General features: G+C 37.0%; 1 protein-coding gene and 1 long non-coding RNA gene across 2 annotated transcripts; both read left to right on the top strand.

The window, feature by feature from the left end:
* The first annotated feature begins 96 nt into the window (after window positions 1-96).
* Window positions 97-3429, top strand: LOC121981202. The gene is made up of 2 exons (XR_006111774.1): window positions 97-236; window positions 328-3429. It is a non-coding gene; the product is annotated as an uncharacterized LOC121981202 (long non-coding RNA).
* A 2238-nt stretch (window positions 3430-5667) lies between these two features.
* LOC121979839 lies at window positions 5668-6072 on the top strand. Its single transcript, XM_042531827.1, has one exon. It carries the CDS (start codon window positions 5668-5670, stop codon window positions 6070-6072), a length of 405 nt encoding a protein of 134 aa, XP_042387761.1.
* The last annotated feature ends 20036 nt before the right edge of the window (window positions 6073-26108 follow it).

Genomic DNA, 26108 nt, shown 5'->3' with positions numbered 1-26108 from the left:
GTCTAAATATAATATTTTAGAGTACAAGGGTGAAATAATAAAGTTACTAAAGTATGATGGGACCGAAATGCGAATTTTCTCGAATAAGGAACCCTACTCGCTTCGGTTTACCTCTAACGGCTCCATAGTTCGGGATCGCTCCTTGTCCCTTCTCTCTCTCCGATCGGTCGATATCTTCGCCTTCCGAGAACAACTCCACCGCCGAAGACGAAGCCAAACTGGAGCTTCCCAGAAAGGTCATATTTTTAAAAATTTTCTTCGTATCTTCTTCTGACGCAATCCGCTTCCTGCTGCTTATTGATGAGCAATTTTTTTCTCCGATCGTAGATTCGAAGCCATGAGGTCGCCTTCGGTGAACTGAATCATCTCCAGCCCACCGAGTTCTTTCCTCCTCTTTCTCTTTTTTTTTTCCCGTTTCTTCTTGTTATTGGGCAAGCGAGATTTAGGTTTGTATGCTGTGGTTTTCTTATTGCCGATTACTGTTTCGACTTCGCATGGATGTTTCTCGTATTTTCGATCCGTTGAGAAACCAATTCAACTGCATCATCGCCAGCGTGCTGATTCGAATTGTTTAAAGACAGAGCACGATCGAATCAAAGAGATCGAGCTATCTTAATGTTAGATTATTCAAACGACCTAGTTGCGATTTCTAGAAATTTGCGAACTTAATTACTTCCAAACCAATGCCGTAGCCCACGTCGTCACCGCCGTCTGTCGCCGCCAGTGTTGTTGCTGACGCCCTTTTTGCCTTTTCTCTCTCATTCTCTCGTAAAAGCCTTCCTGATCGCGATCTTTCCCCAGTAGCCAGGATGGGGTTTTGCCAGCTCTATTTACATTTTGATTCCTACACTTGAAAGCCTAGCCGAGCAATCCCATCTTCTCCTTGAGGCTTCAGTTTTAGTAGCCTCCGTGTCACTTATCAGGTCAGTTTACATCTAAACAACAAACACTGAGAGATCTATCGTCAGTATCGCTACTTATCCTTGTCTATATTGAGACCAAAACAGGTATATGGATTGATTATTGAGGTAAAAGAATCAACTTCCATGTCTAAGACCTTTGAAATTATTTGTGCTCACTGTTTGTTGTCAGATTATGAATGCTAATGGTTCTATTTGAATGGATTATTGTGGTACCTTTAAAGGCAATAAGATGGGAAGGCTAGCCGTGCTATTCTTTATTTGGTATGAAACCTAGTATATTATAGTGTTCGTAGTTTATTCTTTCTTTCTTTCTATACGAATATTTTATTTCGAGTGGGTAATTTGTAAAAGAAGTGTAGAGTTTCCTAAGGTGGATTGATGTGATCTAGGTTCTCGATCACATGGGTGTTTCTTGCTTATTTCAGTGTATTTACCTTGTGATGGACTCAGTTTAAAAAGTAGATGATATAATTATTAAGTTGTTGGGAAAAGAGACCTATTTATGTAATTTATTTTCGTTCACACACACAGAGAATGCATTTCATAGTGAGTGGATTGTAGTACGTCCACTCTTATATACAATATAACCTTATTAGGTGGATTATGGATTGTTCACCCTCTTTTTATATTTTACATATGATGCATTCTGATATCAAGTGGATGGATTATGAGTTATTCATCTTTTTTATATGATGCATATCTTAATGGATGTATTGTTGTTATTTACTCTCTTTATAAATTATGCTGATTCTTTTCTAAAATAAGACGAAAAATTTGTAGTAATGTAAAATAGATAACATAGGGTAAATTGAAGACACTATTTAAAAAGGAAATGAAAGAGTATAATGAAAAATTATTAATGATGCTAAAAGAACATGAAGACAATTAGTAGAGATTTGTTGTTGCCTTCTATGATATTTTATCATGTACATATTTTATTATTCCACTTTGCACTTATATGCTATCTCCCTTTTTCTTTGATCTCGAGATTCGTAGACTTGAGTCACTCATCAAAGGTTGAATAGTATTATAAGATCATCTTGCTCAGAGATACTCGATGAAAATATTGGGAATGGTTCCATTAGTGTTCATGAATTAGTTTGTGTAGTTTCTCATTTGTCAGTCAGGATGGTTCTAGTTATGTCTTCATCATGAGTCGAACATTGTGTTGATATATTTTTATATTTTTTAGTATTTATTATTATTACAACCTTATGCATCTTTAGTAGTGTCATTCTATGATTATGATGCATATATGGATGGTGTCATGAGGAAGGAGGCTATCCCTCATAGAAGGATGAAGTCCTTCTAGTCATCTCAATAAATTTATTTGTATTAAAGTATGGTTAACTATTTGAATTTGAGAAGTTATGGTTTGTTGTATTTTATGGTTTTTATTTTTAAATCATGACTTTGGATAGAGTCATCTTCAAACATGGTCGAGTGTCGATTAGCAAATATTTATAGTCATATATTGTCGTATTGTATATATATTTTGTGTCAAGATTGTGTTTTACATTTGGTTCATTGCAGATCATGGTGCGAGGACGATCTTCTCGAGTTTGCGGCGATGATCATAAACGTAACCCCTCTATTAGAGAGCTCAAGCAAGGGAAATTATGCTCTCTGGCACAAGATGTTACATCTGACCCTCAGATAGGTCAAGTTTTAGAGCAACCGACCAAGCAAGGGGTGGGTTGTAGACTAGTTCGACATAAGAGCCCAACAGAGTTTGACACCCGCTGAAAGTATTTCAGTTGACAAGACCAGAATATTACAGCTTGCGAAGTTGGCGAAAGAGTGAGTTGTTACTTTCCACGGTACCACTGATCCATGGGAGGCTCATGGATGGTTAGAAGATTTTGAGTACACTTTTGACTGTTTAGCCTGTAAGGATGCAGAAAAGACACAATTGGCCACTTATTTTTTTCGAGGGCAAGCAGTGGTTTGGTTCCGTGTTATGAGACAAACTTTTGTGATGGGACCTATCTCGTGGAAGCAATTTAAGGAGACGTTTGAAAGCATGTATTGTCCAAAGTCATTTAGAGATGTGAGACGCCTGGAATTTTTGCTCATTTAGAGATGTGAGACGCCTGGAATTTTTGCTCATTCGTCAAGGAGATCGCAGCGTATTTGACTACCGTGTGGAGTTTGATAAGTTGGTAGTTTTGTTTGCATCTAGTAGCCATTGATGTTTATGGCTGTAACCATTTTACCCAAGGGCTCGCTCCATATATCCAGAATAGGATGTCTGAATTGACTTTCACAAGTTTAAGGAGACCTTAGATATTGGCCATTTCTATTGTAGCGACACAACAATGACTAAATATGGAAAAGGAACAATACCACAATAAATTGCAGTTCCAATGTCGCGGAAAAGAAGGCCAACTCAACAAACAGAACTCCCAGAACCAGGCTTAGGTTGGAGGAAACACCATGAACTTCTCTCAACCTAAGAAAAGGGCTAGGAACGTAAATACATCATTCCAAGAATCCTCATACTCAACCAAAACTCAACAGAGTAGGACACCAAGTGATCCAAGGATTGGAGGTCAAAGCTGATGTTATCGCTGTTGACAGAGCGGACATGAAATTTTGCAATGTCATCTGGATCAAAATATTTGCTGTTACTTCAAGCTACCTGGACACCTGAGTAGGAATTGCATTTTACGAGCACAACACGAGTCTAAAAGACTTCAGACATCACAAAGACAATCATTCCAGCAATGCCCACCATTAGAATATTAACAGAGGAGTCAACAGAGACATCAACCACATTGGCTGCAACATCCTCGAGCACAAATATATTACTTCCAACCGCAACACACACCACCATGCCCTTGGATGCCCCATCACAGGAGCTTGTTACTCGTCGGGTTCATGCTATGGCCAATGATGATGCTCAACGAGCCTGCGAATCTCAAAGAATTCATTAGAGATATTTTCAGTAACAATGGTTTATTCTTGCAGATTGGGTTTTCAAACTAATCTTGTGGGCATATAATATTCAGAGCAATACGAGAATAGTTAGATATCTTCTCTTTTGTTTCTTTAGGTTCATACATGTTTCATATTCTTTTGAGAGACTGTAATTTGCAACTCAGCAATTGACCAATGCAATTAATACTCAAGAACTGAATCCCTTGGGAATGAATTTGTAAAACTAGAACAATTACTGGTACTATTAGAATCAATTTTAACATATTTACACCAAGAGGGCAGCCAAAGTTTTGATCGATAGGGTGCTTCTATGCTTTTTAGGAGGAATATATCAGCATTAAATTATGTTTGTCATGAATGTCTGAAGTTGGCTACATAAATCTTATATGCGAAAGCTTAGTGCATTGAGAACCTTGTTTATTATTAGTTGAACTGAGATCTTTCGTGCTACATTAAATTTTATGTGAAGTTATTCCTAACAAAAATAATTAGGCTAATTTCCTCTTAATTATTAGTATTCTAACTTTTAAAGTAGAGGTATAATATCTTGGCCAATATGAATTCTAGACTATCATTATTATTATCATTGAATAGTCCATGATTCATATATTGACGTACGAAAACCTCCACTTAGATTATTTAATCACCCAACCAAACTTAAACTTATAGTAAACATCCCTAATGGAATGCTTTAAGCCCCAAATCTGACTTTCTTTCATCTTTAATTAGAACTCTAACATGAGTATCTCCTTTGCTTTCCCATCCCGTGTGTCGAAAAGGAAGAATTTGCCAAAGACATGGCTTTAGTGCGCCTTCGAAAAAGCCATAGATTCCTTTTAGATCACAAGTCCTTCACAATGTTCAAGTCGTTTTTAAATTTAAAGAACCATAATATTAAAGGAAGTTTATATTTGTGGAAAACATCATCTTAAAAACATTTTGTGATCGAACAGATACACAAAAATTTGGAAGGATTAAACATTACATAAAAATCCACATAGCCTTTAGAGGTGCATGACCTTTACAAAGATTACTTAAAAAGTTTTTATCATGAAGTATAGAAATAAACATCTAGTTTTTACAAAACATTTTGTGTCATATGGAAGGCATTATTTTCTTGAATTATTTGATGGTTTTAATTGTTTTTTTATCTTCATTATCTCTTTATTATTTTTCTTTGATATACAATGACTTGTCTTTCTCCTCGCCAATTAAAGTGCTACCTAGACTTTACTACATCCATTGATTCAATATTCTCAATTGTCATACCGGAAAACTAAACCTCCTATCAAATCTCTAAAGAAAGTACTTATTACTCACTAAAGTTCTAACCACCTTTTAACCTATTTTTTTATGATTCAACTAAACTTATATGCCTAAAGGGTAAAATTCATTAATTAATTGCAATTTGAATTATATATATATATATATATATATATATATATATATATATATATATATATATATATATATATATAATAGACAATTTAGATGATGTTTCAACCAATAAAGAAGATTCATTATTGTGCTATTGCTGTATCCACTTGCCTCTCAAGATGAGCAATCACTAAGAGACATGCCACTAGAACCTAATTTTCATGCTCCTTTTTATGTTTATATATTCATATTCAGTCCTCATGCTTAAATTCAAATTACTTTCCCTCTCACTTTCATCTTTCTTTTAGTGCCTTCTCCATTTTCACGAGTTTCTTATAATTTTTTCAAAGAAAAGATTTCTTGTGGTTGCTACAAATACTAACTATGAAGCATACAATTCTTTATATTCAATTTCTTGAGGAAAATAATGAAGAAAGGGGCAGCCTCTTTGCTCAAGCAGATTGGCACAGTGGTTGCAGCAATGATGCTCAAAGCCAAGCCCAGGGTCACGCTCCTTGGTCTGCTCCCCAACAAAAAGCTGATGATGAGGACCATCTCCGGCAGGATCCCCGGCAAGGTGGAATACGTCGACGAGAGTGAGGAAGACGAGTATCTGAACCACTGCCTCTTTGACTTGGATGACGACGCTGACGACGGCAACGTCGGTGAGGAGGGCCGGAGCGATGATGATCATGATGCGTGCTTGGCGATCAATTTGGTCCGGAGCTCACGAGAGGATGGTGGAGCCGAGTTCATCTTGGAGGATGAGATCGACAACGTCGCCGATGTGTTCATTAGGAGGGTTCGCAGTCAGATGATGCTACAAGATTAGCAGTTTTCAAAGTTTTCTTTGTGCTCACACACGTATATATTTTGTTGGAAACATGAATGAAAATAAGAGAGGAGGATGGAAAGGTCTCCCATGTACATGAGAGCTATGAGGTTGGTTGATATTGAATCACAATACTTAAAGTTGTGAACATATATGAAGCTTTTGCCTGGAGGAGAGAGATGCACAAATTTAGAGATCAGGTTGTACTTAAATCAAGATGACTTATGTGTGAGCATGATAAGTCAATCTGATGGTGATCGGTGATTGACATTTCTTAGTCGAGTGAGAAGCGATAAATGACTTTTGTTCAAAGCTCCTATATAATCAGGTGCAGAAGTTTTCCATTTTGTTCTCTCATTTTCTTTCTCTTTGTCATGCCCTTTGCTCGACAGACCCTTTATTCAGAGAAAATGATAATCACAATTAATTTTATTGACTCTCTCAGGATGACTGGTCCGGTCCCATAGAAATTTTTCACACGTCACCAAAATAAATCGGAAAGTACACGCGACGACCAGTCTAGAAACCCGACATTCTTTGATAATACGCTATAACTAGGGATCGAACCGTGAGTACCTGAGTGACAATTTGAATGTCCTACCGCGACACCATAGCCTCGGGGACGATAGACCCTTTATCCAGAGCTTCTATATAAGGAAGTTGCGATTACAAGTAGAGAAAAAAACACAATAAGTAGATGTAGAAGTCTTCCACCTTCGTTCCCTAAGTTTTATTCTCTTTGTTGTGCCCTTCGCTAGATGGACTCTTTATTTAGAGCTCCTATATAAGGAGGTTGCAACCACAAGTAGAGAAAAAGATAATAAGCAGATGTAGAAGTCTTTCACCTCCATTCCCTCATTTTCTTTCTCTTTGTTATGCCCTCCGCTCAACGGACCTTTCTGTGATAATGTTTGGGTACATGCTCAATTCGTCATAAACTACGTATGCTAGGTTGCGAGCACGACATGTTGAATACTAAATCAGTTGTGGTAAAATTTGTTTAAACGAATCAAACCTACGTTTGCCACCCAAATTCAATTTGTTACCTACTTAAGTGTGTAACAAATGCATTAATGTGCAGATCTGATGATCATAGTTGACGTTTCTCAGCTAGGTGAGTAAAGGTGATAAATGTGATAGAAATAAAGAAAATAGAGAATAATTATTTCTAGATGATTTTATTGATAAAACCAAAGGACTTATTTATACAAATTATTTAATTAATAATGAAAATATTAAATATGACATATTATAATAATAATAATAATAATAATAATAATAATAATAATAATAATAGCATATGAGGCTTGTCAAGGTCTCGAATTGGAAACTCTTGATTAAAAAGAAAATGAGGGAAAGAAGTGATGTCTTCTTGATCACTGTAGTGATTAAAATATCATCCACGTAAATTAGAAAAAATATGGTAAATTTTCCATTGCATTTATAAAATAGCGAAGAGTTAGATTTTGACCAAAAAAAATCCTGAATGTGAAGCTAATTAGATAGACGATGAAACCACACACAAGGATCTTGCCAAAGACCATATATAGATTTTTAAAGTTTACAAACATGTGTTGAAAGTTGCAAGTAAATGAAGCCTGGCGGTTGCTCCATAAATATAGTTTCTTCAAGTTGACCATGAGGAAAGCATTGGAAATATCTAATTGTTGTATCAACCAATTAGAGCTAATAGTTATAGATATTAACAATCTGATAGTTGTAATTTTGACGATAAGACTGAAAGTATCATTAAAGTCAATACCTGGTTGTTGACTAAAGCATTTTGTAATAAGATGAGCTTTGCAACATTCAATTGATCTATCTACGTAATACTTGATTCGGTAAACCTATTTAGAGCCCACAATATTCATAGACGGAGTACGAGGAACTAAGATCCATGTTTCATTACAGAAAAGATCATCAAACTCTGTAGCCATTGCAACATGCTAATTTGGATCTTTGACTGTCTGTGTAAAACTAGTTAGTTCAACAAAACTTGAAGAATCAATTAGAGCCGTGGAAGAGGATAGCGGGTGGAAACTGGTGGACATCGAACATAAATCTCGCTTAGAGAAATCATATGACGATAAGTATCATCATTGAAACTACTCAGAGAAGAGTGGTCAGATTGATGAGAATCAGGACTAAAGAGTGAAACATTGCTAGATGTTGAGTCTGCAAGATTTGGTGGAGATAGAGCAGAGCCCAAAATTCCATCTTCCCTTGGACTTTGAATATGTCTTGTTGGAGCAATCTATGAGAGTTTTGGTACACTATTAGGAGAAATCAGAAAGATGTCTTGATTATTTGAGGGAGTGTCCGAGGGAACAACAGTAAATGTAAAGAGAGACTCATCAAAAGTAACATATTGAAATATATATATCCGCTCAGTTAATATATGTAGCTAACAATACTTATGATGTAAATTATTATAACCAAGGAAAACGCATTGTTGAGACTAAGGGTTTAACTTATTGGAGCAATCGGTGTGACCTTAGGTTTCAATGTTCGGGCAAAGATTTAAGTTAGGCTATTATTATATTTGATATGTGCTTGTGAGTGTACAATATGCATGTACAACATGATGAAGTCCAAGTATGTAGCCTTAGTGGTGTAAGTCCAAGTGTCTAGCATGTTGGATCAATCGCACATGAGAGGGGGGAATGAATCACGTGATTTTTAAAAACTCATTTTGTCGATTTTAAAATCACAAGTATGCACAGTGAAAAGTACGTATGAAATCAAAACTAAAAAGACACGAGAAAGATACAAGCGGTTTACTTGGTTCGGAGCCTTTGTCGACTCCTACTCCAAGACCCAGGTCCTGCGGATCTATCGATGGGTAATCCACTAAAGATCTCTTCCAGTACCTTTGGAAGAGAAAATCGAGTACAAAGAAAGTTCGAATAAGTGCAACATACTACACTTGTCCTTTTGCAGTAATCAAGTACACAAATGAAATGTTATTGACACTTTTAGAAATAGAAGTAGGAGCATTTGTGTGTCGGTGTTGGTCCATCGGGCGTGATCGGAAGTTCTCGGAGTAGTTGTCGGGAGTAGCAGCTTCACAGCAGAGTCGTAGCAGAAGTCTGGGGCAGTCGAAAGTTCAAAAGGATGCGTGGTGGCTCGTATATCAGTGTTATTTGAATGCCTTCTCGAGACTGCCTTATATAAGGCATGGAGGGCGCCTTCCATAGCCGTTGAAGGCGCCTCCAATGGGCTAAAATTGATCCCGAACAGCCCGACACTTATCCATGGTGAGGTCAAAATTTCACCCTGTGAAAGGTGTCTTTCATAGCCATGGAAGACACCTACTATGAACAGTACGAAGGCGCCTTCACTGCTTGAAGGCGCCTTCAGACATTGTTCATCCGAAGGCAAATATGCTCCTTTTATCTTACAAAACAACATTATTCCAAATAACCTGCAAAACAAATATTAGGACAATAATAATTAATAATAAAGAGTAGTAATTAGTTCTTGTCCTCTCAGGACTAGGAACTAGTCAAGGTCTCAGTTTAGGGATCCTAAATGAATGTAAACTGAATTGACGCGTACTGTCCCTCAACCGGGACGCGTCCTCACAAGGTCACTCTCCTCTAGTGACTTACCTTAACTTACCAACTTGCCAGACATCCGGTCATCCCGTTGACTTGTCTGGACTTCATAGTAGCTATCCGATCGGCCCGTTGACCTAGCTGAATTTCTTGCCAGATATCCGGTCAGCCCATCAACCTATCTAGACTTCATACCAGCTATCTGGTCAACCCGTTGACCTAGTTGAATTTTCTGCCAGATATTCGGTCAGCTCGTCGGCCTATCTGGACTTCTCCTGCACACTTAATCAAGTGGTTAGATCACAACAAAACCTAACTTAACTTACATTCATCAAAACCTGAGTTAGACTGTTAGTATAAACTATACCAATAATTTTCTCCTTTTTTATGTAATAACAACCTGGGTTAAGTTAGGAAAAAATGCAAGTATAAATAGACAAATGATATCTAAGTTATTCAATAGACAAATAATATTTAAGTTATTCAAATTTCGATGTTAGTTATTCGAATTTCGGTGTTTGCTAACTTAATCCCCAACCCTCCCCCTTTGTCATTCATTAAAAACATGAATAGACAACTAAGAAAAAATATACTAAGAAAAAAATTTGACAATATAGGATAAGTTCCAGGATTACTTGGGGGAGTTAAAAAACTTTTATTACCACAAAGACTTTCAAAATAGTTCCGAAAACTATTATCTTTACAAAACTATTTTACAAAAGAACTTAAGTATAGAACCGATTTTTAAGAAGCTTTGAAAATAATAAGGTTTTTACAAGACATCTTTCAAAGCCATTTTCAAACATGGAAATGAGTTTCAAATTGATTTTTAAAGATATATATAAAAAATGGTTACAACACTTATATTAGAATTTTCACAAGGTTAAGAATAATTTTCAAAATATACTTTTTTAAAAAAAAACCTTGAAGATGCTTAAAAGACCTGTGAGGAAAAACATAAGTTTTCCAAAAATAAAATTTTGAAAATGCTAGGTTTTGCAACAAAACTCAAGAATAAAATTTAAAATACTAAGTGTTGTAAAGCTTTTCAAAAACATTTTTCAAAAAGATGGGTTAAAGTAGTTTAAAAAAAATTGAAATAGTTGTCAAATTTATTTTTCAAAACTTATGAATTGAGAAATAACAGAGTTTTCCAAAACATATTTTCAAAGGTGAATTTATGAAAAGCATAAGTTTGATTTGAAAATAATTTTTAGAAAAACTTGAAAATCAATTCTTCCCCTTAACTATAAATTGTCCTTATCTGTCTAACCGTTAGTTACTAACTAACTATCAGAAGATAGTAACATTCACTTGGTTAGCTAGGTTAAGTCTTTTTATCCAGTTAGTGTTTGGCTAAACTGGATTACTTAACATGATCACTGTAATTTTGGTATTTAACGCCTAGACTTATTTTGATGCACTGATATAAGCATCTTAAGTCCAAGCAATTTGCCTATGTATCTCACCCCTTTTTAAGTTTGGTAATACACAAACAAGGTAACCCTAATGTATTGGTGAGATGCTCAAGTCTTAAATTTATAGGAACATGCTTTCTATGTATTTGATCTAGACTAAGGCTAAAATTGATTTAAAAAATTCTAAAAAAAAAAATTTTTTGAGAAAATGTAAGAGAAGAAATTTTACCCTATAATTTGCAAATTATTTGAAAATAATTTTAAAAATATTGGTCCTAGTCTATTAAACACACTCCTAATTTAACAAATAGACTAAAAGAAAGAAAAATTGACTGAAGATAGTAAGTAAAGCAATATACAATGCATAATAGTGTATGTAACATGATCAGGTCTGATCATCGTCAACAGGTGGTGGTGGTAGGGGTCGCTCAGGTGCTCGTAGAGCCTGAAGAATCTACTTAAATCTATTAGTCATGTCATCTCAGAGAGAAGTAAATCCAGTAGTCATCTCCTCTCGAAGTGTGCTGAATCCATCCGAGACTGTCTGCCGAAGTTGTGCAAAGGACTCCTCAAGTCGAGTAAGTCGATCCTCGATGGATAGAGAAGTCAAGGGCTGGGTCGAAGTCGGAGGATATCAAAATAGCTCCTTAGCCATAAACTCTGGCCACTTCTCTCCCTCTGCTGAAAAGATAGGTGGAACATCATCCTTAGCCTCGACTGGTATGGCTGGCTGCGACCCATCTCTCCAGGCTAGAATCCCCTGAGTAGTGATGTCTATATGCACTAAAGCTAGCTGACGCTAACCAAACTCGTCATATGCACTAAGGGAACTAGATATACCCTATTCCATATCTACTCCTATAGTCGAAAATATGTATGTCAAGATATGACAATAGGGCATATTAACCTAACGCCTAGTGACAAGACTGGATGTATCTATGACATTATGAAACATATGTAATGCAATGTCAATATTTAGACGCTGACAGAGAGCATACAAAAAGAAAGAGTGGGAGGGTCACATCATCGCAACATCACGAGATGTGATCGACAAAATGAATGTGGTCAGAACTCGATATAGGATATAGTCCTTGACCCTAAGGGAGAATGACCTAAAGTCAGTCACTGTAGGTAGTCTCTCCTCTAAAAAAAAATACATATAGATAGTATCTAATATAATATGGGAGTAGGGCTCGCCAAATGATAGACCCCTACCAAGGGAGTACAAAAATATGCATGCAGATCTCCTAAGTCCTAAACTATCATATAATAAAGTGGGGAAAAAGTGAAAATCCTTTCCACCAACTCTGGTGGAGTAGGTCAAGTCATCTATCTTTTCTAAGTTGTTATAGAACTGAGCACACACATCAAGATTTACTGCATGACTGCAATAAACCAGTTTATCTAATTGGTAGTGCTTAATAATTTGTGTGATAGGGGTACAATATTGAGTAAAAAAGGTTCAACTTAAGTACCTAGATTTCAGGGTAACATATGTATGCTGTAAAAAAGACAACGTAAGCTGCTCAGTAGGGAATCTGACATCAGTAGATGGAGTATTGCTAGGTCTAGGGGTAACATGTCGTCTTTTCCTAATTTTATGCAAGCATATAAGCATAAATTGACAAAGAAAACACATAAGAACTAAGGATTGACAAGATCAACTAAGTTGAGGTTATACCTAGGAGGCATTTTGAGGGTTTGGAGATGAAAATGTTGAGAAATCATGGCTGGAAGGTACCTTGTCGCATCTGAGATCACGAACAGAAAGCCCTCTGTTCGTTGGACAAACACTACTTGAAGGCGCCTTTAAGCTTAATGGAAGGTGCCTTCCAAAGGTTATGGAGGGAGCCTTCAAACGACTGAAGGTGCCTTCCATCGCTTCGGTGGGATTTTCCCCATCTCTCCTGAGGGCGCCTCCGATGGTGTCGGAGGCACCTTCGAGAGGCGTCTTTTTTTGTTTAATTTAAGATTTTAAATTTTAAATTTTAAGTTTAATTTGAGTTTAAGTTTATTTTAATTTTTAAATTTTAATTTAAATTTAAGTTTAATTTTTAATTTTAATTTAAAATTTTAAGTTTAATTTTTTTTAATTTTAAGTTTTTTTTAAATTTTTAAGTTTAATTTTTAATTTGAGTTTAATTTTAATTTTTAATTTAAATTTCAAATTTAATTTTAAAGTCCTCGGTCATCTTACTTTATATACGTTTTCAATCCGGGAATCCTATAATTTTGTGAGATGAGTTAAGTTTAATTTCAGGGTTTGGTTTAACTTCGAGTTAGATTCAGATTTAGCTTTGGGTTCAACAAATATGTATTCTTTGGATAAACTTCTGGACTATGGTGAGTCACCTGGACATCATTAGAGTAACCATGCCTTCAAAATTTTCCAAATAGTCCTATCTACTGAACTTAGTACAAAATCTTGGTCTAATTAGTTAGGATTCGTAAGGGGTAGCTTCAGTTAGTTCCACTATGTCAAATGCATCAGATCGAAATCATATCTTCCTAGACATGCATAGACAGAGTTTTCCTAACCTACTATCATCCAAAACTTCACCAGTACATTTGTCAAGTTAAACTGTTATCCCTATTTTGGCTAGTCCTAATTACCCAGCCGGGTAAGTTATTACTTTGGAGGTGCCAACTAATTTGGAGCCTCCCCCTAAATTGTTGAGTTTGATTTTTAAGTTTTGGATTTGTGTCGATTACGTTTATAATTATAGTGGACTTGATGGTAATTTGATTTGTTTGATTTTATTTTATTTTTAAGTTTAGAATTTAGTTTTGAAGGTTTGTTTTGGTTTGAATTTAAGATTTTAGTTGGATTTGATTTTATATAATGGATCTCATTTTTAGGTACATAATATTGGTTGATTCCTGCTTACGTGATTAGACACACTTTTGGAACTCAAGCTTTAGTTTGTGTCTTATTTTGATTAGCTAATGATATAAAGAATTTGTTGGTTGAGCTGGACTTGTATCCGAGTCCGGACTTGTTGTACACAGCTCTTTGTGACCCAAGTATCATGTCGAAATACTTGGATCTAGTTGTAAACTTTTGTAGTAATTCTTTTAGTTCAATTATTTCATTTTTCAGTCTGACATTATCCTCCTCAAGTTTTGTAACTTGAGTTCGGATTTCATCTTGAATTGGTTTAGTTATTGAACTTGATTTTAATTATTCATTAAGTTTGTTATTTTCTTTTGTTAGTTCATTTATACAATTTTCAGAGTTAGTTAATTTTTTTATTTAAACATGCAATAATTTTGAAAAATCTTTTGCTTAAAGTAAAGTATACCTCATCGGAACCTTTGGAAATGAGTGCGGGCTCGTGGCTTGATTCGGGTTCGGACCTGTCTTCTAATTCGTTCTCTGATTCTGATTCGCAAGCTGTCAGCGCGAGATAGTTGGTGTGCTGCGGTTCTCCACCATCTGATTCATCTCCAGACGATTTGTCCCATGTTGCTTTGAGGGCCTTGTTTTTCTTCAGATTCTGGCAGTTAGTCTTGTAGTGCCCCTTCTTGTTGCATCCGAAGCAGGTCATATTTTTGCTGTTAGAATTAGAGGTGAAGTTGATCTTTTACAGATCCTTTTTGTTGAAATTTTTCTTTCTCCCGGTGAACATCTTTCTTACCAAGTTCCCCATATGTTCTTCATCCTCTGAGTCTTGGTCAGACTCAATTTCAGGTTCAGGTTTGATTTGGACTTTTCTTTTGATGTCCCTGTAATAAGAGCAATACCTTTCTTGGTTTTGGCGTTAGTCTATTCGTGTAACTCTAATTCACAAAATAGTTCGTCTAATTTTAATTTTAAAAAATTCCTCGAAATCTTATAGGCATCCACAATGGATGCCCACAGTGCATTTCGAGGAAACGCGTTTAGAGCATATCTGATTAGATCCCGATTCTTCATCTGGCAGTCGATGGTATGAAGTCCTTTGAGGATATCTTTTATCCTCGCGTGTAGCTAACTGGCAGTCTCACCTTCCTGTATTTTTATATTATATAATTTATTTAGATATAAGTCTATTTTCGTTACCTTTGAGCCATTGGTCCCCTCGTGTAGTTCTATGAGTTTGTCCCATAGTTCTTTGGCATTTTCGTGAGGGTTGACACAGTTCAGCTATTTTTTTGCTAGCTCGCACTAGATTGTGTTGAGGGCTTTGAAGTCAATTTGTGCTTTTTTTCATTTTCGGATTCTAATTTTTCAGGTTCATTAGAATTCCGGCGTTGTACATTGGTGCTTTGTACCCTTTGGTGACGCTGAACCATTAGTCGAAGCCCGTTTTTAGGTACACCTCCATCCGCTTCTTCTAGTACAGGAAGTCATCACCGTTGAAGAGGGGAGGATGGACGGTGCTGTGTTTTTCGTTTTGGTTCATTTTATAGCTGTAGATAGAAAACTAAAAGAGGCGCTAAAACTTGGTCTTGGATTAGCAAAGTTTGAGATAAAGAAATATAAAAGAACTTAGAGAGCTGTTGCACCAACTTCAAGTTAAAATCGAATGAATAATTATGCGCAGCGGAAAGCATATATGAAATCAAAATTAAAAAGACACGAGAAAGACACAAGCGGTTTACTTGGTTCAGAGTCTTCGGCGACTCCCAAGACCCAAGTCCTATGGACCTATCGATGGATAATCCACTAAAGGCCTCTTCCGGTACCTCCGGAAGAGGAAATCGAGTATAAAGAAAGTTCGAATAAGTGCAACACACTTCACTTATCCTTTTGTAGTAATCAAGTACACAAATGAAATATTACCGACACTTTTAGAAATAGAAGTAGGAGCATTCATGTGTCGGTGTCAGTCTATCGGCCACGATCGAAAGTTCTCGGAGCAGTTATCAGGCATAGCAGCTTCACAGCAGAGTTGTAGCAGAAGCCTGGGGCAGTCTAAAGCTCAAAAGGATGAGTGGTAGCTCGTATATCAGTGTTATTGAATGCCTTCTCGAGACTGCCTTAGATAAGGCATGGAGGGCACCTTCCACAGCCGTTGAAGGCACCTCCAATGGATTAAACTTGATCACGAACAACCTGACACTTATTCGTAGCGAGGTCAAAATTTTACCCTACGGAAGGCGCCTTCCATAGCCATGGAAGGCACCTTCTATAAATAGTACGAAGACGCCTTCATTGCTTGAAGGCGCCTTTGGACACTGTTCATCCAAAGACAAATATACTTCTTTTATCTTACAAAATAATATTAGTCCAAATAACTTGCAAAACAAATATTAGGACAATAATAATTAATAATAAAGAGTAGTAATTAGTTCCCGTTCTCTCAAGACCAGAAACTAGTCAAGGTCTCAGTTTAGGGATCCTGAATGGACCTAAATTGGACCGACGCCTACTGCCCCTCAACCGGGGCGCGCCCTCACAAGGTCACTCTCCTCCAGTGACTTACCTTAACTTACCAACTTGCCAGACATCCGGTCAGCCTGTCAATTTATCTAGACTTCATACCAGTTATTCGGTCGGACCGTCGACCTAGCTGGATTTCTTGCCAGATATCCGGTCAGCCCGTTATCCTATCTGGATTTTGTACCAACTATCTGGTATGCCCATTGACCTAGTTGGATTTCTTGCCAGATATTCGGTCAGCCCGTCGACCTATATGGACTTCTCCTGCACACTTAATCAAGTGGTTAGATCACAACAAAATCTAACTTAACTTACTTGTCATTCATCAAAACTTGAGTTAGACCGTTAGTGCAAACTGTACCAACATAGTCTTGGCAATGTAAGTCCAAGTGTGACTTAGCATGGTGAACGCCCGACAACAAGGACAAGACGTGAAAGATAGGGAAGTATCCGAGGGACGTGAGGCCAAAGGAAGTATTTTGAAATCAAGATGTGAAGGATGGGGAAGCATCCGAGGGATGCAAGGCTGAGGGAAGATGGATAGAAGGGGCAAGGTCATGGTTGTGCTGGAAAAGGAAGACCGACAATAAAGACAAGGTTGAAGGAAGCATCTTGAAAGCAAAACGTGACGGATGGGGAAGCATCTGAGGGACGCAAGGCTGAAGGAAGATGGCTACAAGGTGAGGTCAAGGTTGTGCGGGCGAGGACAAGTGCATAAGAGATTGTTCTCAGGGTAAAATTCTAGGTTTAGGGTTTACCAATCAACTGGTAGGAGTGAACAGAGGGTTCTGTTCACTCAATCGTTATGGAGCAGTCGACTGGTATCGAGTTATTGGGTTGTAACAGCCAAATTTTCACAAAGGCTAGTTGACTGGTGAAGTTAGCAGTTGACTAGTAGCGGAAACACAACTTGTGTATTTCCTCCCAAACTCTATATAATGGAGCTTGGGGTGGTTGGCTTGGGTGATGAAATTAGAGCTAGTCAACCTTTAATTAGAGTTTCTAAGACCTCAAGTGAAATCCAAGGTCATGATCGAGTTTGTGGCAAGGTTTCTCCACTGATAAGGAGGAGGATTGTGTTAGTCAGAGTTTCAGGGACTAATCCACTGACGGATTGAAGGATCGTCCATCTCAAGGACAGCCGTGGAGTAGGAGTTTTATCTCCAAATCATGTTAAACGAACGTATTAGAGTTTGCATTTCTTTCTTATCTTTAGCTTTTGTATTCATATTAGTTTTATATTTCCGCTGTGCACTAACGAATACTTAGGAAGCAAATAATTTGGGATGATTGTCTATTCAACCCTCCTTCTAGCCGAGCCATGATCTTCAACAAGTGGTATTAGAGTAAGATTGCTCTCCGTCAGACTAACGACTGAGGAAGCTAAGGGTAACTGGCTTAATTACCCGTCAAAGTATAAAGGGGGAAATCTATGGGATATCACCTTTTGGATAGTGAAAATAGAGGCTTTCTTTGAGACAGATTGAGACACCATGATTGTTGTCAAGGAGCCGTTTGAAGTTTCAAATGACAAGAAAGGGAAGATTCCGACCATGTTATTAGATCATGGAGTAAACCTCATGATTAAAGGTGAATGAAAATATAATATTGATTTTGATTGATATTTTACCTAATGATGTAATAAGTCATGTAGGTGAGTATGTGAATGCCCATGATTTATGGAGCAAGGTAAATATAGTTCTAAGTGAAGAACCTAAGCCCACACATGAAGAAGAAAAGTATGAGGAAAGTGACATAGTGGCTCAAGTGGAGAAGGAATAATCGGAAGTTGACATGTATTCAACTTCTAAGGAGAAGAAAGATGAGGAAATGTCATTCACATCTTTAAGGGTTGAAGAAGAATCCAAGACAAGTGAAGAGGAAGTCTTAGAAATCAACCTTGGCTGCATCTCCACCGAAGTCAAGTCAAAGGACCACATTGTTTGCTTTGGTTGCAATAAGAAGGGGCATTACAAGAGTAGACGTCCAATGGATAAGAAAAAGGTAAATTTTAAATCCACTTAAGTTATTTTAGATACTAATATAGATTATAGGAATTAAGAAGCTGAAAGGAAGAGAATGTGCATTATATGTTTCACATGTGGGGAGAAAGGTCACTACCACGGTAAGTGCCTTAAGAAGAGGAAAATCAAGAAGCTAGTACATTTGAAGAAATGAGGGAAGAAGAAAAACTCACGTCAAGGGGAGCTTCAAAGGTAAGGAAGGTATACCCTAATTTGAATTGTAATTCAAATTATTATTTTCCCATGCATGCTAGGATTGATAATGATTATCATCATATAGAAATGGAAAATTTTGGATTTAGCTATCATGATAGAAGTAAGGTAAATTTTGAAATTAACCCTAAGGTATCTATGCATGATAAACCTAGACATGTTAGATTCTCATTATATAAAGAAAAGAAGGTAATGAAGGACCTAGGCAAAAATCTCAAGAAGAGGAGACACATGCCTAGAAAGTTGGGTAGGTTAAGGAATGTCCACGGTGGACAACGGGAGTCTAGAAAAGTAAAATCAAACTTTGAAGCAAAGCTTGATAGTTTGGAGAAAATCCTATAGAGATTCAATGTTAGATCTAAGGGATTATGTATGATGTTGAGTAGCCAAAGATCCAACAAAGATGGATCGGGTTTGGGATACCGATTTAATCCTTCCAAGGCCAAAAAGGGATCATATGCTAGAGTGACACATAATAATGGCAAGGGAGGAGCAACCAAAGACAAGAGAGAGTCATCTAAGGCCAATGAGAAGAAATATGCAAGGATTGCATATGATTATGACAATGATGAGATGTCCAAGGTTAGGAATTCTAGGGGGAGCTCAAAGAGTTAAGTTGGGACCCATGGTCAATGGATCTCAAGTGGACCTTACTTGAGATTCTAGATGAGTTATGGAATGCGCTAAATGGTTTGGAGACGGACTTGAGTCTCAAATCCAATGAATTGACACAATTGAGTTGAGTTGTCATGCAAGAAATATGACATTAGGTTCATATTATATGAAAATTAGTTTTAGATGTATAAATATCATATAAACTAATGTTAGGGATACATTATGATTTAATATGAGCAGATACATAAAAAGAGAGTCAAAACTAAGACTTTAGGTCAAGGTTCAATTGAACCATTTAGATAGTTTCAAATTTTATGTCAATCTTAGGATCTGTGATAGATATATTTTTAAATATATTTTTCTCAAGAAGAAAAGGGTAAAACATACATCTCCATAAAATTTAAGAATTTTTAAAGTTTTGTAAAAAATTTGGTGTATTTTAAAAATTTGGTTCAGAATGTAGTTTAGGTTGAAATAGGAGTACCAATCGACTGCATCAGTTATCAGTCGATTGGTAATAATGTTCATTAAATATAGAATATTTCTGTGAATTGGATTTGATGAGGGCAATCGACTAGAGTCTATGGCGGTTGACTAATACAATTTAAAATTATTTTCCAACATTAGGAAATGACCAAAAAGGGTGATATATATGTATATAATCTTATCAGAGATTAAAACATGATATTTATGATTATTAAAGGTCTAAGAGTCCAATAATTAGGATATTGTTAGAACTTTTTTTATGTATGACAAAATGGAATAAATTTAGGTTTAAGTGGAAAATATAAACACCTTTACAAGAAATACTAACTCAAGGGGGAGCTTAGGTGAAGGGAGGCTTAGGATTAGGTTCCATGATATATGCATCAACAGATTGCATATTTCTTTACATGTTATTGCATTATTTGTTTTTCTAACTTAAATGAGTTGCCAAACATCAAAAAGAGGGAGATTGTTGGAGCAATCAGTGTGATTTTAAGTTTTGATATTTGTGTAAAGATTTAAGTTAGGTTTATTATTATATTTGATATGTGCTTGTGAGTGTGCATGATATAGGTACAACATGGTGAAGTCCAAGTGTATACCCTTGGTAGTGTAAGTCCAAGTGTGTAGCTTTGACAACGTAAGTTCAAGTGTGACTTGGCATGGTGAAGTCCAAGTGTGTAGCCTTGGTGGTGTAAGTCCAAATGTGTAGTTTTGGCAACATAACTTCAAGTGTGACTTGGCATGGTGAAGACCCGACAACATGGATAAGGCGTGAAGGATGGGAAAGCATCTGAGGGACATGAGGCCGAAGGAAGCATCTTGAAGGTAAGACTTGAAGGATGGGGAAACATCCAAGGGATGCAAGGCTGAGGGAAGATGGTTAGAAGGCAAGGTCATGGTTGTGCTGGCAAAGGAAGACCGAACAAAAAGGACAAGGTCGAAGCAAACATCTTGAAGGCAAAACGTGAAAAATGGGGAAGCATTTGAGAGACCCAAAGATGAGGGAAGATGCCTAGAAGGCGAGGTCAAGGTTGTGCGGGCAAGGACGAGTGTATGAGAGATTATACCGGGGTAAAATCCTAGGTTTAGGGTTTACTAGTCAACTAGTGACTTTACCAGTCAACTGGTGGGAGCGAACAAAGGGCCCTATTCGTTCAACCATTGTGGAGCAGTTTACTGGTTAAGTAATCAGTCAACTAGTATCGAGCTGTTAAGTTGCAACAATTGAATTTCCATATAGGCCAATCAACTAGTAATGTTGGCAGTTGATTGGTAGCGGAAACATAGCTTGTGTGTTTCCTCTCAAACTCTATATAATGCAGCTCGGGGTGGCTACTTGGGTGATGAAATTAGAAGTGATTAACCCTTAATTAACGTTTCCAAGCCCTCAAGTGCAATCCAAGGTCTTGATCGAGTTTGTGGTAAGGTTTCTTCACTGACAAGGAGAATTGTACTAGCCGGAGTTCCGAGGACTAATGCACTAACAGATTGAGGGATTGTCCATCTCAAGGATAGCCATAAAGTAGAAGTTTTATCTCCGAACCACATTAAGTGAATGTGTTAAAGTTTGATTTCTTTCTTGTCTTTAGCTTTTGTATTCGTATTAGTTTTGTATTTCCATTGTGCACTAACGAATACCTATGAAGCGAACAATTTGGAGTGATCGTATATTTAACCTCCCTTCTAGATGGGCCATAATCTTCAACATAACTTATGTGTAGAGTAAGGTTGCAACCAAGGATAACATGCACAACCAAAGATATGGAATAATAAGTAATCCGGAGAGTAATTATAAAGTTTTCTTAAGGGGCTTTGGTTTTGAAGTAGTGGAGTGGACAAACTATTGATAAGGTATACTGAGGTTTAGATAGTGTCATTCCAAAATTTAAGTGAAACTAAGGCAGTTTCAATGCTATGATGATGTTTCCTCTCAGTAGATCTATTTTGTTCAGGAGTATGGAGACAAGAGACTCGATGAATGATGCTTGAGGAGGTAAGATGACGATGAAGGGCTTGATACTCTCCTCCCCAATTAGAATGAACAAAGACTATTTATGATCAAAATAATGCTCAACATGCTTTTTAAAATGATAAAAAATATCGAAGAGATCAGACTTTATTTTCATTGAAAAAATCTAAGTAAACTTGCTAAAATTGTCAATAAAATAATATAATAAAGAAACCTTGATTAGATAGAATAAGAGCACTATCTCACATATCAGAGTGAATAATTTCTAAAGGAAAACTAGAAGTGTGAGTAGAAGACACAAAAGGTAATTTATGAGATTTTACTTTCATACAAACTTCATATAAATGAGATGAGGAGGCTAAAGAAATTGATAAACTATATTAATTAATGATATTCTAAATAAGATGTTGAGATGGATGATCAAAACGTATGTACTAAGAGAATTTGTCAGTGTGTTATCCAACAAAAGCATTAGTATAGGTGGGTTGAAGATGATAAAAGCTGTCTTTAATGTTTTCTCGGAGTAGAATAGTTCCTGTCATGGGAGATTTCACAAAACAATGATGAGGATGAAATTCAAAGAATATATTATTATTAAGAGCAAATTGACGCACAGAGAGTAAATTTTTAGTGATAGAAGAAATATAAAGAGTGTTATGCATATGAAAAGTTTAATCACATGAGTCAAAGGATGTGTTTCCAAGGTGAGTAATTTGCAAACATGAGTCATTACCTATTTATACCATGTCAGGTCCATGACAAGGTGAAGCTTCTGTGAGAAGCTCATACTCTAGTATAACATGATAAGTTGCTCCAAAAGCTGGATGCTATCCTGGGTTCTCAGGAGTTGATGAAACTATATTAAGAGAGATGGAAAGTAAGAATGATTTAGAATGAGATGGCTGAATTGTAGATTTCCAAGAAAGTGGTGGTCAATTTGAAGATGCAGGTTCTCCTTGTGAAATAGTTGGTTGTCCTAGTGCTATAGTATCACTAGTAAAATTTGAGTCAAATCTTTTAAGATATTGAATACCAATATGTCCAACTTTAAGACAAATTTGACATCTTCTCCGACTATAAGACCAATCAAATCTTCTAGAGCAATGAATACTAATAGGACTAACGATGCTATAAATTTGATATCAATCTGAACTTTATTTTTGGCCACCTTGATGTCATTGAGTATCTAACATTGAAAATAAATAACTCATCCCTTGATGTCGTTGCTGCTATCATAGAAAACTTATGGAGTGTTATGTTAGGAAATTCCAGAGCTTGCTGTTGCTATCTTATAAAATTCCAGACACAAAGGAAGAGGTGGCAGAGAAATGACAGGATAAAGGAAATAATTGTTGGAAAAGAAACCAACACTCTGATATGAAGAAGAGCACTCTGTTGCTTGTTGGAAAATTTTGGACTGCAGGAAAAAAAAAGATTAAGAGAGGAGAAAATTAGGAGAAAGTGAAGAATTTTTGTGCGACATCGGAGAAGAGGAGAAAGAGCGTGGCTAACAGTGGCAGTAGAAGAAACATGTAGATGAACTGTTGAGGATCATGACTCTGATACTATGATAGAAATAAAGAAAAGAGAGAATAATTATTTCTAGATGATTTTATTGATGAAGTCAAAGAGTTTATTTATACAAATTATCTAACTAATAATTGAAATATTAAATATAACATACAATTATAATAATAATAATAATAATAATAATAATAATAATAATAATAATAATAATAATAATAATAATAATAATCGTAGCAGTGAATATAATAAATTTAGAAATATTATATTTTGCTGTCGATTTTTGCTTACGATGCCAAATATGATAAATCTTGATTGATTGAAATCAATTCGAGATTATTTTCTATAATTATTTTCTTTGTTATCATTAAAATGATCTTGATTCAGAGCTCCTATATAAGGAGGTTGCGACCACAAGCAGAGAAAAAGACATAATAAGAAGATGCAGGAGTCTTCCAACTTCGTTCCCTCATTTTCTTTCTTTGTCGTACCCTCCGCTCGACAGACCTTTCCATGATAATGTTCAAGTATGTGCTCAGTTCGTCACAAACAACTTGTGCTAGGTTTGTGATCATGGTTTTACTATTGTATCTTGGGAAATAAACAGCTAGTGTGACCTCGAAGTACCAACGGAAGGGATAAATCTATTTTAAGGAAATGATGTCAAATGTATGCTTTGGAGTCTCAATTTCCCACTCGAACTCAGACTCGGTCTCCCAACTCGGAGCTCAAGCAACAACAACCCACATGGATTCAGCCGACTCAACAATCAACAGTCAAGCAACGTAACAACCCACTCAGACTTGGCCAACTCAATAGTCAACAGTTAGGCGATGCAACAACCCACTTGCACTTGACTGACTCAACAGTCGACAGTCGGGTGACGCTACCACTTGGCTTTCCGACTCGGCACTCGGCATACCACTTAGGAAGCACTCGGGCTACTTAGATCTCGTAGCATTCAGGAGCACTCAACATTCAGCCAAGTGACATTCCAGTCAGACTAGGGCAAGTTCACTCAGTAGTATGGCAGATGACTATTCGATTAGCTCAAGCCCTCAGCAGCTTGGATAACCCAACAACTCGACCTAACCAGTTCAAGCTAGTATCTTGAGATCATAAGCTCTAGCCGTCTTGACAAATAAATCCAATTTCGATTTATAATTTCAATTCTCACTATTTCCTAATGTCTCCAATAACACACACACACACACACACACACACACACACACACACACACACACACACACACACACGTAAGTGTTACCCTGCACACCCATGGTGGGCGACCACCGTGGATGCCTCTCACATGCAAGGGCGCCTCCAATGATCAGAGGCACCTCCGCTGTGAGAGGCACCCACGGTGGTCGTCTATCGTGGATATGCAGGGTAACCCTGCTACATATGTGTGTGATCAGAGGTACCCTTAAGTGTGAAAGGCACCCACGGTGGTTATCTATCGTGGATATGCAAGGTAACCCTGCTATATATGTGTGTGTATGTGGGCACGCGCGCGCGTATATATGTGCCATACCCTTTATACTATACACCCCGTGAGCACCTCAAACTTTTTTTTCATTTTGATTTTTTTTCTTAATACTATAACTCAACCCCTAAACTCTAAAGGCAAAATCTGATTAACATAACCGCGAACTTAAAAAAATAAATAAAAAAATAATTGAGTTATGTCAGGCGCGCACGGTGTAGGTGTCCAACATAACATGTTTGTGTGTGTGAGTTTGTTAAGCTGCACACCTCACTTGCATGACGCTATTACGCGACAGAGTGAGGTGGGGTGCTCGAAAGTCATCCAGACACCGCGCCTCACTCAGCAGTGTAATAACAACAAAACACACACACACACATATACACATATATAAAAGGAAATGATATGTTGTTCGGCCCTGTGTCTGACTGGTGTGCGACACACTCGAATGTTTGTGAGAGTCACAGACGAGAGTCGTGCATGCCAGTCGAAGAGCATATCTCCACTCGGGGTGCTTGAGAGTGGTTTGGGTGCCCAAATTCACTTTGAGTTGCGTCACTCACTGAATGGGTATATATATATATATAAAAGAAAATGATAGTCTGTACACCCTTCAGTACATATTTTTGGACGACCCTCACAGTCTGGGCACTCCGATTCTCAAAAGTGAATCAGAGTGCTCGGAGGTGCATCCGGGCGCCTGGACTTATGAGAATCATCAAGGAGAGGTGTGCACTGAATGGGTGTGCTGGCTAAGTTTTTTTCTCCATATATATATATATATTTAGGGTTTTGTTGCTCTGCACACCCGTTTGATGCACACTCTTGGGCGACCCTCACAGGTCCAGACGCTCGGAGTCATTTTCAAGCGCCCTGATTTATTTTTGAGGGTCTGGATGTGTATATATATATATATAATTGATTAGGCTAGTTTCAATCAGTATAACCATGAGCGTATCAGTTAATTCAATGTTCTTTAATATACATCATCAATCATTGTTTTCAGAGCTGAAACCTTTATTCTCTTCTTCGTTACTAAGTTAACACCAACACACTAGAATCCATGCCTCAACCGGTATAAAGTAGCTGTTCTAGCCGCAGAATGGAGTCAAAATATCTTCCCAAGGAGCATCTTCTCCACAAAACTCAACTACATAACTGACTGGACTGGACTGGACTTGCTCCTCCACAAAACTTAATGTAGCAAAATCTAGACAGCATCAAAAGCTGTCTTTTTCAACTTTTCCTTGATATTCTTGTACATTGACTATGAACAAAACCATCATTGAGTATCAAAATTTTGGTGGCTAATGGCTTTCTTACTTTATTCCTTGGCCCCCAACAGGAATCCACCTTTCACTTGTCGAGAAGTCATC

This window comes from Zingiber officinale, chromosome 5A (assembly GCF_018446385.1).
Source record: "Zingiber officinale cultivar Zhangliang chromosome 5A, Zo_v1.1, whole genome shotgun sequence".
Lineage (NCBI taxonomy): Eukaryota > Viridiplantae > Streptophyta > Magnoliopsida > Zingiberales > Zingiberaceae > Zingiber > Zingiber officinale.
The sequence above is the reverse complement of the archived record's forward strand: the minus strand, read 5'-3'. Positions and strand labels throughout refer to the sequence as shown.

Excerpts from the sequence above, each read along its gene's own strand:
- LOC121979839 (XM_042531827.1), top strand. The coding sequence starts at position 5,668 with ATGAAGAAAGGGGCAGCCTCTTTGCTCAAGCAGATTGGCACAGTGGTT.